Here is a 16,080-nt window from a genome sequence, read left to right as displayed (position 1 = left end):
GTAATAGCTGCTCGTAGGTACTCGGGGCTCTCGTGGACATTTTTCAACATTTTGAAAAAACTTCACAAACTTACCGCGTTTCCCGAGTACCTGCCGTTAGTGTTACGAGCCGCTAAGAGACGCCCCAAGCTCTGACGTACCCGCTATGTACATTCTACGTATTTACCACGAGTTTGATTTTTTTTTAAACTCGGGAAAGTTCTTGGGTAAACTCGTATAGTGGGACAGGCCCTTAAGCCTTCTAAGGAAATGGAGGCGTTGGTGTACTTTCATGGTCATTGCTTCAATATGGCCAGGAGAAGGAGAAATTGTTGGTAATATTGACTCCTAGGAATTTGAAGTTTTCAACCGTCCCGACTATGTTACCATCAATGCAAACTGGAGTATGTGTAATGCTTCACTTCCTGAAACCTGTACACATCTGGCTCACCATTCACACTTGAACATCCATCCACCAGTCGTGCAAGCATCAGTCACTTGACTTCTCATCCTTAACCACTGACTGCTTGGCATGAGACCCCATCTTTCCACTGTCAGTCACAGCCTCGTGACTCACTTAATCAATCCTTGATTGTGTTTGCAGGCCTCTCTGTCATTAATCCTCACCCTGTCACCTACACCCAATCTACCCCTGATTGTACTGATTTCAATGCAGACTGCAGTGAAGTGAATGAACATTCAATTCAACCAGCATTCTTTCAAGTAGCAAGCCACAGCCAAAGTAGTTGTTGGAGCACCATCCAGTGGTTAATTGAAGTCCTGTTGCCGGTTCCAAGAAAATCCGAGCCAGCAGCCTTTTTTTATAACAAGCTAATTTGGGATGTGGGGGCGGGCAACCAACAAAAAGAGAATTTATTATTGATATGTAATTGCTCTTGAGAAGTTTAAAGGGAATCAATCATATTGCTTGTTAATTTGGATGTACATTTTGAGGCAATTAAGTTTCCTTTGTTTTTTAGGGAAAATCTAAGTTATGTTGAGGGTGGGTGGGGGAGGTCTATTGAAGCACGAGTAAAATGTGCAAATGCTTTTTTGTATATTCATTTTATTTCCTTGTTATAGATTTTCTATAATATTGATCTTCAAATCAAAAGCAAGGAATGCAATGTATTTTGGAGGCATTAATTGCTAACATTAAATTGTGTTCAGCAGAACCAACTGCGGGACATGATTCAGGACACAAAGGATGTGCTTAGTTTTATTGTCACGTGTAGCAAGATACAGTGGAAAGCTATCCAGTCAGTGGCAAAACTACATGACTACAGTCAAGCCGTCCACAGTGTACTTGTACAGGCTAAAGAGAATAATGTAAAGGTGAAGTCCGATTAAAGATAGACGAGGGTTTCCAATGTGGTAGATGGTAGGTCAGGATCGCTCTCTAATTAGGTGATAGGATGATTCAGTTGTCTAATAAGGCTGGGAAGAAACTGTCCCTGAATCTGGAGGTATGCATTTTTACACTTCTGAAACTCTTGCCTGATGGGAGAGGGGAGGAGAGTGAGACTCACCTTTGGTTATACAGGTGGCCTTGCCTAGACAGTGTAGATGAAGTCAATGGAAGGGAGGGTGGTTTGTATGATGATTTGGGCTACATCCACAGCACTCTGCAATGTCTTGCAGTCTTGATGGAGCTGTTCCCAAACTATGCTTGGATGCATCCCGATAAAATGCTTTAAATGTAGCATCTGTGAAGTTGGTGAGAGTTGTTGGGGACATGACGAATTTCCTTGGGGACATGTTAATATGTCAACCCGGATCTATTTCTTTGAGAAGGAATCAATCCTCGCCTTCCACTGACAACTGCACCACAGCTCCAATCTTGTCCTTGTCTTCAATATTTCTCTGCCATCCTGATCTCTGACACTAAGCAGTCGGAGTGCTCTCTTTTATATACCTGCAATCGTGAATTCCAGGCCCAACATGATGTTGAGCTCTTCTTCCTCTGCCTCCATGTCCATTTCTTTGGCAAGAAATACTCACCCCGTTAGTTTCCCACTCCAACTAGTCCACCAGGTTCTCTCTCCCTTTGTGCACCTTTCCCATTCTTCCACTTCTTTTACCCTAGAATTATCACCTACCCCACATGCTTATCATCCACATGCCTTATTTCCTTGGTTTCTTTTCCTTTGGCTCATGTTTCCTATCCCCACCACCAGGTTTCACCTACCTATCATCCATCCCTCATCTGGTTCCACCTATCACCTACCAGCCTCTGGCTCCCTTTCCTAGCTGCATAGGATCCATCTGCCTATATTTCTGTTCCATCTATCATCTAACCAGCATCATCTCCTCGCTTTGTGCTCCTGCCCATAAATAATAAGTTAAAGTTGTAGTACCTTATCAGTCCATAGCATTCAATTCAGATGACTCTGAGAAATAAATTTAATCCCCAAGACTCAAAAGTGAAGTAACCATGGTTCTAACCCACTGTATCTTGTATGGAGACACATGTTACTTGCAGGAAGTAATTTTGGGTTTATTAAATTCTGGCATCTTTCTTTATAAAATGATGATAGCAAGGGAAGAAATAATCTGTTCATTATTTATTCATCAGTAAGAAATGATATTCTTTTTTATAGTGCTTTAGGTTGCCCATACTCTGAGATCAACCTCAACAGAGAAAATGTGCTACAGGATCGATTGAATGGAGAAATGCCCGTCTCCAGTCCTGGTATACCAAGGAACAAGAAGGTCGAAGCAGATGCAACAGAAACAATTCCTTGTTCATCTACCATCACATCTCAAGGGTCTGAGATTATTTTTCATGTTGTTTTGCAGCTGATTATTATTAGATATGTGTTTTATTTCTCTAAATTATTACCCTCCTTGATTGACCTGCTTCCCCGAGAATACTAAGTCCATTGCTATTTAAAGGTTCAGAGTTATAGACTTTAAAATTAAGTCAATGTAAGGTAGACACAAAATGCTGGAGTAACTCAGCGGGTGAGGCAGAATCTCTGGAGAGAAGGAATGGGAAATGTTTCGGGTCGAGACCTTCTTCAGACCATGGTCTGATGTATTTATGATTAAGTCAATGTATCTATAATTGAAAATAGTTCACCTTTAAACACTGTTGCTTTGTCTTTTTTTATACATTTTATTGTATCTTGCTTTATTATGCTTAACATTTATTAATTGTGTTGCTTTCGTTTTCTATTATCACTGTCAATTTAATTTGTTTAGTTGACTTTTTTGTTTTCTGGCAGTTATTTTTATATAATTTCATTATTTTTCCTTAAACAATACATTTGGTTTATCGCCTCTTGCATTGTGTTATTATTTATTTCACTTCCTTTGCATTAATTTCCTGGGCCCGTATTGAATCATATTTCATGTGGCAAGATTTAGTTTTTTTTACTAATATTGAGTTATGCCTAGATGTTTATTAACTCACCTCAGCCTTCCATCTATCTGCACAGAAATCCTATTAATTCCCTCCATCCCCTCCCCATCCCCACCCCATGGTCTTCATGACTTGATCTAAAATCCTGATCTAAAATTGTTGTTCTTCCATAGAATTGCATGGGTTCTTTCTCTAAAAATTATATGACCAGATCGAGTCACACTTCTATTTTGGTGTACATTCTTCCATGTGCTCCCAATGCCATTTCCCAATTTGTGTGGTCATGGCCCAGACATTCCCAGGAGTTGTACCTCCATCAGAGTATTGTCTGCAATACAGGTTGATTTTTGATTCCTTGATGAGCTTCTTGCCCAAGCTGACTTTTATCAAAGGAAACTGAAAAAAAAAACTATTGTGTCAAAACTATTGTCCTCCCCCTTCATCATAACCCAATGCCAGTAAATATCAGGGCTTGTCATCCCAAACACTATTGAGAAGTATATGTCTTGTGAATTTGAGGGGTTTTTTAATGTGATTCGGTGGAGTGAGTTAACTGGATAAAGAATTGGTTTCATGGCAGAAAGCAGGGTGTGGTGGTGGAAGGTTGTTTTTTGTACTGGAGGCCTGAGTCTAGTGATATACTTCAGGATTTGATGCTAGGGCCATCGCTGTTAGTCCAAGACGTGTTTAGTAGATTTGTAGATAACATTAACATTGGCACTATTATAGACAGTGAATTTGGATATCAAGAATCACAGCATCCTGATGAGCTGGGCCAATGGGCTGAGGAATTGTTTCCTGAATGTAGTGTTGCTGTGCAATGCAGTGTCGCAGTTCCCAGAAGTCGGAGGTAAGCCAACTGCTCACTTTGAAACAATATCATTGATCTAGCTATGCAAAATAGAATTTCCAAGTTTGTTTAAAAATTAAAACATAACGCTGAAGGCCTTGGGAAGAGATGGACAGACTAGTAAAATTGATAGATGTGTCGCTGATGAAATTGAATGTAGGAAAGTATAAACTGGTGTGGGTTCTTAGAAGGGAAGTGAGATAATGTAAAATAAAGATGCAATTTTAAAGCATGACTCAACAGGCACAAACAGCATAACTTGGGGCGGCACCTTTGATGGTGGGGGCAGGTTAAGAATGTTGTTACAAGTGCTAATTGGACTCTTGTCTTCATAAACGAGGACATTTTTAGAGATTTAATTAGTATACTGTATGGAATAATAAAACAAGGTATTTATTTTGATTTAGTAGAACAATATTGTAGCCTGACTTAAATTGATTAATGGTTTAATGAAACAGCATATTGGTTGAAACAAATGTCCTTGCTTCTGGTGCTTGTAGACAATTTACCACATGCTATTAGAATCGGAGTCTATCTGCTGGCAGTAAAATGGGGGCTTCAAGTAACCTTAATGAAGTTGCCAGTTAACTCACTTCCACAGTGTAAAGAAATCTGGCACACATTGGCAATCACTCCTAGAAACTGGATATGAACAATGGAGAAAAAGCGTAATTGGTACTTTGGGGTATATTTCTCTTCCAGTGTTGACTGAAATGAATTGCTGAATCAGAGGGGAAAATGTGTTATTTGACTAACCGTGGGCACTTGACACCATTTGATGCCTTGGTGAATGAAAAAGCATTCAATTTGCAATTTCCATGTGTTGAGCACAAAATTAACTTTTTAAATAATTTAATTAATTCAAATTTAAAATAGAATAATGTTTGGTCTACAGAAATTGCTCGAAGGACAGTTGGCTCTCAGAAGTAGCTGTTCAAGGAAAACGAAGTGCTGAGGATTCTGTCTCTGATGAAGAATCGCCGTGCAAAAAACCTCTCATGTTTGCTAACAAAGGAAGAAAATGTCCCAGGTCAGAATTTCACATGAATGTAAACTGTAGCATATTTTCTATAAATTACATAATATTCTTGTTAATTGCAATGTGATTGCTTAGCATTGAAATTAGTGCAATTTGTGATTTTTTTTGTTTTCTCCACTCTATCCTTCATGTATGCACCTATTTGTCTATTCATCCCTGCTCATAGCCATATAGCAGCAGCAAAAAAAAAAACATTCCCCTTTAATAGAAACATAGAAAATAGGTGCAGGAGTAGGCCATTCGGCCCTTCGAGCCTGAACCGCCATTCAATATGATCATGGCTGATCATCCAACAGTATCCTGTTCCTGCCTTCTCTCCATACCCCCTGATCCCTTTAGCCACAAGGGCCATATCTAATCCCTCTTAAATATAGCCAATGAACTGGCGTCAACTACCTTCTACGGCAGAGAATTCCAGAGATTCACCACTCTCTGTGTGAAAAAGGTTTTCCTCATCTCGGTCCTAAAAGATTTCCCCCTTATCCTTAAACTGTGACCCCTTGTTCTGGACTTCCCCAACATCGGGAACAATCTTTCTGCATCTAGCCTGTCCAACCCCTTAAGAATTTTGTAAGTTTCTATAAGATCCCCCATCAACCTTCTAAATTCTAGCGAGTACAAACCGAGTCTATCCAGTCTTTCTTCATATGAAAGTCCTGACATCCCAGGAATCAGTCTAGTGAACCTTCTCTGTACTCCCTCTATGGCAAGAATGTCTTTCCTCAGATTAGGAGATCAAAACTGTACGCAATAATGAGGGAAATGAAACTAGTTTGCAAAAGCATAGTACTGAACAACATTGCAACACGGTCATTTATTCAACAATTCATAAAATTGCTCGGATATACCAAAAAAAAAGGAGGACTGATCCAATTTAATAATTGCTCTGGTCAGTCCATGCACAACCATAATGGGAAGGTGTCACTGACCATGTTATCAAGTTGTCCTCTGTCACTAATACTGAGTTTGGGTTTTGGTAGGGGTATATTCTTCAGACCTCATCAGAACTTTGGTCTAAACATAGATCAAAGAACTGAATTAAAAGTGAAAATAATTGCATTCTACTTCAAGGTAGCATCTCACTGCTACTGATGTCAAGGCATAAAACGTCAATGCACGTCAAACGGCCAACATTCCAAGATTTGGAGTCGTACCTTGCACAAATGAAGATGGTCTGGTTACTGAAGGTCAATCATGTCAACCACAGAACATTTTTGTCTACCTTTGATTTTCCAGTATCTGCAGTTCCTTCTTAAACATTTTTGCCGAAGTTCTTTGGTGCATTGTTTGAAGTCCACCTCGAACAGCTTCTTCAATGATATTCCTTATAGAAACATAGAAAATAGATACAGGAGCTGGCCATTCGGCCCTACGAGCCAGCAGCGCCATTCCATATGATCATGACTGATCATCCAAAATCAGGACCCCATTCCTGCTTTCTCCCCATATCCCTTGATTCCATTAGCCCCAAGAGCTACATCTAACTCTCTCTTGCCAACATCCAGTAAATTAGCCTCCACTGCCTTCTAAGGAACATATTATATCGTGAGAAGTGTTCAAATATAGTCACAACTCTCCAACAAATGAAGCATCCAATGCCTGAAACCACCGTATATGGGCATAAGCTGATCAGTGTCTTTCAAGCCACAGAAATGCCAGGCAATGATCATCTCTAATCAGGGATGGCATTCAATGGTTTTACCATTGAGTTCCTCACCATCAATATATTGGGGATCAAGCCACATATACTGAGGCCGCAACAGCAGGTCATGGACCAGATATGCTGCAGTGAGTGGCTTGCTTTCCTGACATCCCAAAGACCTTTCACCATCCAGTACAGATCGGGGTTATGGTGAAATACCCTTCATTTGTCTACCAGGGTTAATAATTGAGGCATATATGATAATGGCATTTAAGAGGCTTTTGGAAAGGCATATGGATATGCAGGGAAATAGAGCGATATGGATTATGTGCAGGTGGATAATAGATGGTCTTGGCCTCATGTTCAGCACAGACACTCTGGGCTGAAGGGCCTGTTCTTGTGCTGCACTGTTCTATGTTCTATTGCTTCGTTAATAGATTTAAACCCCTGTCTCACGGTGCGAGTCGACCCACGAGTGACCCCGAGTTTAAAATAAATTAACCTCGTGGTAATCGCGTACAATTAACGTAGCAGGAATGTCGGAACTCGTGGACGCAACTTAGCGACTCGTGGCGGTAACGGCAGGTACCCGGGAAACTTGTTAACTCTTGAAAAACTTTAAACATGTTTAAAGAATGCCACAAGTTAAATTTACTCTTGAAGTTAAAATTTGAAACATTTAAACTCGTTGTAAGAACGTAGTGGCCCGTGCGTTTATCGTAGTGACTCTTGAGTCTACCGTGGGTTTGGCCTAAGTACCAGAAGTGAAATGTTGAAGATTAGTCATCTCCGGAGAACCTGGATAGGTGATGTTTCGGGTCGGGACCCTTCTTCAAACTTTAGACTCTTCTTTCACCCGAAACGTCACCTGTCCATGTTCTCCACAGATACTGCCTGACACGTTGAATTACTCCAGCACTTTGTATTTTTTCGTAAACCAGCTTCTGTAGTTCCTTGTGTTCCAAAACGTAATGCTTTATAAATGTCCAGAGATGTCGCCTGTCCCGCGGAGTTACTCCAGGACTTTGCGTCTGTCTCCCTGGAGACCTCGTTTCCCATGCAATGTGACATCTACCGTACATACATTGCCAACTGTTGTTTTGGCAGCAGCAACATAATCTCCCGGTTAGTACATTCAGTGTTGCTGAGGCCTAGTTTATGTAGAGACGAGAAACTGCAGATGCTGGAATCATGATCATAAAACACACACAAAGTGTTGGAGGAACTCACACAGCGCTGGAGTAACTCAGTGGGATAGGCAGCATCAGCGGGATTACTTGAAGTGAGAGAAATCAATATTCATACCACTGGGCTGTAAGCTGCCCAAGCGAAATATGAAATGCTGTTCCTCCAATTTGCATTTAGTCTCACTCTGACTGGAGGAGACATCGGACAGAAAGGTCAGTGTGGGAATGGGAAGTGTTTGGCAACCGGGAGATCAGGTAGATCCAGGTAGCAACCGGGAGAGTCGCGATCCGAAACGTCACCCATTCCTTCTCTCCAGACATGCTGTCTGACCCTCTGAGTTACTCCAACTTTTGTTGTCTATCGTCGAGGTAAACCAGCATCTGCAGTTCCTTCCTACACAACAGAACAGTACGAGGAGCAGTTAATGTTAGAGGCTGCTCACTAACCTCACTATGTTTACATCGTCCTCTCTAGCAATGAATAAATATAATTTGGTTACCGTATTATTGACTACAACCGCCCGTTTAAAATGACTGCTCTTTAATTCTCAACCACTGGATATTTGCCTGGAAACATATTGCATGTTTTCGTTCAGTGAGATAATTCAATTTTAATAGACTGAGGTGTTAATCCGGCGCCACTTCACAACAAACTAAACGACCTATAATTTAAATAGAGCATTTAGGATCGATAATAAAATTCCCAAGACTATTTCACATATATAATTCCAGCACCACTTCACACTGAGCTGTCCGTGATGTTTAAAGGGGCTGACATCTACCCTGATCCGTTGTTCGGATAAAACACTGTTTGAAATCATTTGAAGTTTTGAAATTAATTCTCGCAGCCTAATGTACACTTTGTGCTAAGATTTGATCTCTGCACAAAGCGCAATGAAAACGGAATGGAATCTCTATTAACATTCTGAGACTCTCTACATAATGGAAGTGATCACATTCCCCCCTTTGAGCCAGCATTGCCATTCAATATGATCATGGCTGATCATCCAAAATCAGTACCCAGTTTCTGCTTTCTCCCCATATCCCTTGATTCCGTAACCCTAAGAAATTTACACATGGGAGGCTTTTTATAGTGAAAAGAAAACTGCATGACATTTTTATCATGTGATGATTTTTCCACACGTCGGTAGAGTAACTCGGGAGAGGAACTTGGAATATCGCAGAAATGACAAGTAAACGGCAAACTTAGTCATACCCGTGGGAATTCGGTTAAACTCTTGAACATAAACTTGGAATCTCGTACACAACCACGAGTCAGATTTTTTTCTTTCACTTGGGGTCACTCGTGGGTCGACTCGCACCGTGAGACAAAGGCTTTAAGGCTCAACCGAGAATCTACCAAAAGTTCAGCACTTGTAGTGCTTCAAAAATTATCTTTGCAGAAATGAAAATTGGATTATGTTCTGCAGACATCTATCATTTTCACAGAGATTAGTCTGAACTGATATTTAGTTATGCCATAAAATGTGCAAACTCTATAGTAAATTATTACAAGTTGTGAAAAAAATAATCACATGCAGTCGGATCATGTTAGTATAAAAAATAAGGTTTATTGTACTCCTTTTCAGAAATCTTTAGGGATAGGGTTATATAGCTATTTTATTCAGGTATATTGTAGTAAAGTGCCCTGTGAGTAAAGTGTGAGTCTTTGGCTCGAGAGTCTTCGGCGAGGAGGCTGAGGAGAGGAGACCACGCAATACGCTTGAGAGGTAGAGACCAAAGAAGGAGATGTCAGGCAAGCTGATTCAGTGGGATGCTTGCAGTATGTGGGAGGTCAAGGACACCGCTGGTGCCTCTGGCTGCTACAAATGCGAAAAATGCATCCAGGTAGAGCTCCTGAAGGGCCGTGTTGGGGAACTGGAGAAGCAAGTGGATGACCTCCGGTTCGTACGAGAAACGGAGTCGTTCCTCGACAAGTCCTACAGTACGATTGTTACACCTAAGGTACTGGAAGAGAGAAGGTGGGAGACAGTGAGAAAGGGAGGGAAGCATGGAATGCCAACGTCCCCGGGTGGTGTACCTCTTGTAAACAGGTTCATCCGCTTAGAAGCTGTTGGGACAGAAGACGCGAGCGGCGGACTGGCCTGTGATGCGAATAGGGCTGTTGAGCCAAAACCAAAAAGGCCTAAGGCAGGCAAGGCCATTGTAGTGGGAGACTCCATCGTGAGAGGTACGGACAGGGGTTTCTGCGGCAACAGACGGGATGCGAGGATGGTGTGCTGCCTTCCCGGTGCCAGGATCCAGGATGTCACGGACAGAGTGCAGAAAATCCTCAAGGGCGAAGGTGAACATCCGGAAGTGGTAGTGCATGTCGGCACAAACGATGTCGGAAAAAAGGGGATGAATATTCTGCAGCGTGATTTTAGAGAGCTCGGAAAAATGTTGAAAAGCAGGACCTCCAGGGTTGTTATCTCCGGTTTGCTTCCAGTTCCCCGTGCTGGCGAGAGCAGGAACAGGGAGATACGGGACCTGAACGTGTGGCTGAGGAACTGGTGCACGGGGCAGGGATTTAGATTCTTAGATCACTGGGATCTGTTTTGGGGTAAGGGGGAACTGTACAAAAGGGACGGATTGCATCTTAACAGGTGTGGGACCAGCATTCTGGCAGGCAGGTTTGCCACTGCTACACGGGTGGCTTTAAACTGAATAAGGGGGGTGGGGTGTCGAATGGGATAGTGGAGGATGGAGTTAAAGGGAAAGGGTTTCTTAAATGTGTGAGCGTAGAGACCGAGGGGTGTAAAATGAGGGTAGAAGAAATAGGTAGCAAGGTGAAAAGTAAAAGTGGCAGGCAGACAAAACCAGGGCAAAAATCAAAAAGGGCCACTTTTCAACATAATTGTATAAGGGGTAAGAGTGTTGTAAAAACAAGCCTGAAGTCTTTGTGTCTCAATGCAAGAGCATTCGTAATAAGGTGGATGAGTTGAATGTGCAGATAGCTATTAATTACTATGATATAGTTGGGATCACGGAGACATGGCTCCAGGGTGACCAAGGCTGGGAGCTGAACATCCAGCGATATTCAATATTCAGGAGGGATAGACAGAAAGGAAAAGGAGGTGGGGTAGCGTTACTGATTAGAGAGGGGATTAATGCAATGGAAAGGAAGGACATTAGTTTGGAGGATGTGGAATCGGTATGGGTAGAGCTACGAAACACTAAGGGGCAGAAAACGCTGGTGGGTGTTGTGTACAGGCCACCTAACAGTAGTAGTGAAGTTGGAGATGGTATCAAACAGGAAATTAGAAATGCGTGCGACAAAGGTAAAACAGTTATAATGGGTGACTTCAATCTACATATAGATTGGGTGAATCAAATTGGCAGGGGTGCTGAGGAAGAGGATTTCTTGGAATGTATGCGGGATAGTTATCTAAATCAACATGTAGAGGAACCAACAAGAGAGCAGGCTATTTTAGACTGGGTATTGAGTAATGAGGAAGGGTTAGTTAGCAATCTTGTTGTACGTGCCCCCTTGGGCAAGAGTGACCATAATATGGTTGAGTTCTTCATTAGGATGGAGAGTGACATTGTTAATTCAGAAACAATGGTTCTGAACTTAAAGAAAGGTAACTTTGAGGGTATGAGACGTGAATTGGCCAAGATTGACTGGCAATTAATTCTAAAAGGGTTGACGGTGGATATGCAATGGAAGACATTTAAAGACTGCATGGATGAACTACAAAAATTGTTCATCCCAGTTTGGCAAAAGAATAAATCAGGGAAGTTAGTACATCCATGGATAACAAGGGAAATCAGGGATAGTATCAAAGCGAAGGATGATGCGTACAAATTAGCCAGAAAAAGCAGCATACCGGAGGACTGGGAGAAATTCAAAGACCAACAGAGGAGGACAAAGGGCTTAATTAGGAAAGGAAAAATAGATTATGAAAGAAAACTGGCAGGGAACATAAAAACTGACTGCAAAGGTTTTTATAGATATGTGAAAAGAAAGAGATTAGTTAAAACAAATGTAGGTCCCTTGCAGTCAGAAACAGGTGAGTTGATCAAGGATATGGCGGACCAATTGAATAACTACTTTGGTTCCGTCTTCACTAAGGAAGACATAAATAATTTGCCGGAAATAGCAGGGGACCGCGGGTCAAAGGAGTTGGAGGAATTGAGTGAAATCCAGGTTAGCCGGGAAGTGGTGTTGGGCAAATTGAATGGATTAAAGGCCGATAAATCCCCAGGGCCAGATAGGCTGCATCCCAGAGTACTTAAGGAAGTAGCTCCAGAAATAGTGGATGCATTAGTAATAATCTTTCAAAACTCTTTAGATTCTGGAGTAGTTCCTGAAGATTGGCGGGTAGCAAACGTAACCCCACTTTTTAAGAAGGGAGGGAGAGAGAAAATGGGGAATTACAGACCAGTTTGTCTAACATCGGTAGTGGGGAAACTGCTAGAGTCAGTTATTAAAGATGGGATAGCAGCACATTTGGAAAGTGGTGAAATCATTGGACAAAGTCAGCATGGATGTACGAAAGGTAAATCATGTCTGACGAATCTTATAGAATTTTTCGAGGATGTAACTAGTAGCGTGGATAGGGGAGAACCAGTGGATGTGGTGTATCTGGACTTCCAGAGGGCTTTCGACAAGGTCCCACATAAGAGATTAGTATACAAACTTAACGCGCAAGGCATTGGGGGTTCAGTATTGATGTGGATAGAGAACTGGCTGGCAAACAGGAAGCAAAGAGTAGGAGTAAACGGGTCCTTTTCACAATGGCAGGCAGTGACTAGTGGGGTACCCCAAGGCTCAGTACTGGGACCCCAGCTATTTACAATATATATTAATGATCTGGATGAGGGAATTGAAGGCAATATCTCCAAGTTTGCGGATGACACTAAGCTGGGGGGCCTTGTTAGCTGTGAGGAGGATGCTAGGAGACTGCAAGGTGACTTGGATAGGCTGGGTGAGTGGGCAAATGTTTGGCAGATGCAGTATAATGTGGATAAATGTGAGGTTATCCATTTTGGTGGCAAAAACGGGAAAGCAGACTATTATCTAAATGGTGGCCGATTGGGAAAGGGGGAGATGCAGCGAGACCTGGCTGTCATGGTACACCAGTCATTGAAGGTAGGCATGCAGGTGCAGCAGGCAGTAAAGAAAGCGAATGGTATGTTGGCTTCCATTGCAAAAGTATGAGTATAGGAGCAGGGAGGTTCTACTGCAGTTGTACAGGGCCTTGGTGAGACCACACCTGGAGTATTGCGTACAGTTTTGGTCTCCAAATCTGAGGAAGGACATTATTGCCATAGAGGGAGTGCAGAGACTGTTCACCAGACTGATTCCTGGGATGTCAGGACTGTCTTATGAAGAAAGACTGGATAGACTTGGTTTATACTCTCTGGAATTTAGAAGACTGAGAGGGGATCTTATAGAAACTTACAAAATTCTTAAGGGGTTGGACAGACTAGATGCAGGAAGATTGTTCCCGATGTTGGGGAAGTCCAGGACAAGGGGTCACAGCTTAAGGATAAGAGGGAAATCCTTTAAAACCGAGATGAGAAGAACTTTTTTTCACGCAGAGAGTGGTGAATCTCTGGAACTCTCACCCACAGAGGGTAGTTGAGGCCAGTTCATTGGCTATATTTAAGAGGGAGTTAGATGTGGCCCTTGTGGCTAAGGGGATCAGGGGGTATGGAGATAAGGCAGGTACGGGATACTGAGTTGGATGATCAGCCATGATCATATTGAATGGCGGTGCAGGCTCGAAGGGCCGAATGGCCTACTCCTGCACCTAATTTCTATGTTTCTATGTTAAGATGAGCACTTTCTGTGCCACTCACTCCAGTGTATGAAATGCATGGCCTAGAATTTGTGGCCTAGAAACTTAAGAGTTGTATTATGTTTTTGCATCATGGAATTGAAGCAGTGATAACTTTAAATTGATAACTAAATGCAGTCGCGTTCTTTCAATGCATACAACCTTTAAATGTGTGCATGAAGAAATTTGTGGACAGTGATATCAAACTTCATGCTATGCATAGCTAACTACTCCCCTGTGAAGGTCATTTAGACTTTTAGTCTAAACTTTAGAGATACAGTGTGGAAACAGGCTCTTCGGCCCAATGAGTGTGTGCCGATCAGCGATCTCCGTACACTAACACTGTCCTACACAATTTTTACCGAAGCCAATTAACCTACAGACCTGAATGCATAGGAAATGTGGGAGGAGACTGAAGAAAGCCCACGTGATCACAGGGAGAACGTATAAGCCGTAGTCAGGATTGAACCCGGTCCCAAACCCTGTAAGGCAGCAACTCTACCGCTGCGCCACAGAATAGTTGCAGTTGGGGCTAATGCTAAGGGAACCGGGTCTTAGCAGCATGCTTAACACCTGCACATGGAATACATTTCAAAAGGGAATTGGATATTAGAATGGGAATTTAAATTAATTTGGAGGGTAGTAGAGAAGAAATTATGAACTAAATTCATAGCCTTTTCAAATTGCTGGGCAAGATTGTTCATCAGTTACTTTCTGTGCCATATGATTCTTTCAATAATAAGCACTCAAGTTGTAATTTGTGGTTGTGAATCGCAGAAAGTGGATCCTGCGGAGAGGTCCTCAGTAATTCTTGAGAGAATGCTCTAAGCGAAGAAGCAATTATTCATGTGGATTGGGATTTCATTTTGGAAAGGTAATGGAAGTGGTTGTTAATGAGAGAACTTAAAGAGGGAAAAATTGGGAGACATATGTGTTTGGATTGTTTGAACACGTATCATTAATTTATGTTGCATCTTTAGAAATCAATCTTTCATAACAATGCTGAAAAGTTCACCCAACCTTTCTCTTCAACCCCATGCCTAGTACAAGCATGTAACTCATTGGAAGATAGCTAAAGGGCCTGTCCGACTTAGGAGAACTAAACAGCAACCTCTGGTGACCCTGCCTGCCACCCAAGGTTTCCATGAGGTCACAGGCGATTTTGGTCACTCTCCCTAATGGTTTCCGCATGGTCGAAGCTTCATCCAGGTTGATGCTATGATATAAACCGGCCTTGACTAAAAATAGGTTGCCGTTTTGTAAATCGATCATTTTTTAGTCGCCGGTCTAGTTGAAGCCGGTTGCGACGCTAGTCGAAGGTAGTCAAGGGAGGTCGAAGGAGGTTTTCTTCATAGTTGAGGAAGGTTTTCAACATATGCGTGGAAGATGGTAGGAGGTTGCCGGTCACCTCGACCTTGATTTTTTTTTTTGGATGGCGGGCAAGGTCACCAGAGGTTGCTGTCTAGGACTCCTACGTGGGGTAGGCCCTTAAGGGAATCTAGTTGTTAGCATGGGATAGGCAAGAACAAATTATTTTGCTCTATAAAAGTGAACTGTTCTCCTTCAATGTTTTCCTTCTTCCAGCCAGCAAGTTGCCAAGGGAAAAAATAGATTAAAAATGTATTTCTATCATCTGCTTAGTCAAGGGTGTTTAATTGTCATATGTACAGGCAATAGAACAATGAAATGCATACTTCCAGCAGCTTTATAAGCCCATTGAGGCAGTGACACATTAAAATGTACGATAATCAATAATACAAATTAATAAAATGTCTCTTCTTACCTGATTTGTGATGCTTAAATGATTGGGTTGCATTGATTGTTGATAAACTGACTACAACAAATCAGCTACACATTGCTCTGCTAGATGTTGTGACCACCTATTTGTCACAGAGCACTGATTTTTTTTTTTTAAACTTACTGGACTTTAATCTCACTTGATCACTGTTTTTTAAACATCTACATGGAAGCTGGCATTGTTGCCAGGTCACAAATGTATTGCACATTGTAGTGCGTGGGTCTCAAAAGGAAGCACGAAGTCCAGTGTTTTGAGAGGCACCTTTAATTATGTTCCTCCCGGTTGTAGGGAGGTCCAAACGAGAGAAAGATGGCACCCAAACCCCTGCCTTTAAACCCTCTGGTTAAGGACCGCCTCCGGACTGAACCACTCCCGGGCCGAGGGGTTCGACAGTATGATGGTGCGACCCTTGGGAGCCACCACAGGACCCCCCCC

The 16,080-nt window shown here is 42.1% G+C and overlaps 1 protein-coding gene across 5 annotated transcripts in view; it reads left to right on the top strand.

Moving 5' to 3' along the window:
• The window catches only part of l3mbtl3 (L3MBTL histone methyl-lysine binding protein 3), a 133,079-nt gene that overhangs the window by 81,833 nt on the left and 35,166 nt on the right, over nt 1-16,080 (top strand). For all 5 annotated transcript variants that reach the window (XM_055635630.1, XM_055635633.1, XM_055635632.1 and 2 more), the window contains 2 exons: nt 2,580-2,747; nt 5,089-5,223. In XM_055635630.1, coding sequence (XP_055491605.1) covers nt 2,580-2,747; nt 5,089-5,223 — 303 coding nt within the window. The remainder of the gene's footprint in view (nt 1-2,579; nt 2,748-5,088; nt 5,224-16,080) is intronic.

Source organism: Leucoraja erinacea, chromosome 5 (genome assembly GCF_028641065.1).
Source record: "Leucoraja erinacea ecotype New England chromosome 5, Leri_hhj_1, whole genome shotgun sequence".
NCBI classification, from domain to species: domain Eukaryota; kingdom Metazoa; phylum Chordata; class Chondrichthyes; order Rajiformes; family Rajidae; genus Leucoraja; species Leucoraja erinaceus.
The sequence above is the reverse complement of the archived record's forward strand: the minus strand, read 5'-3'. Positions and strand labels throughout refer to the sequence as shown.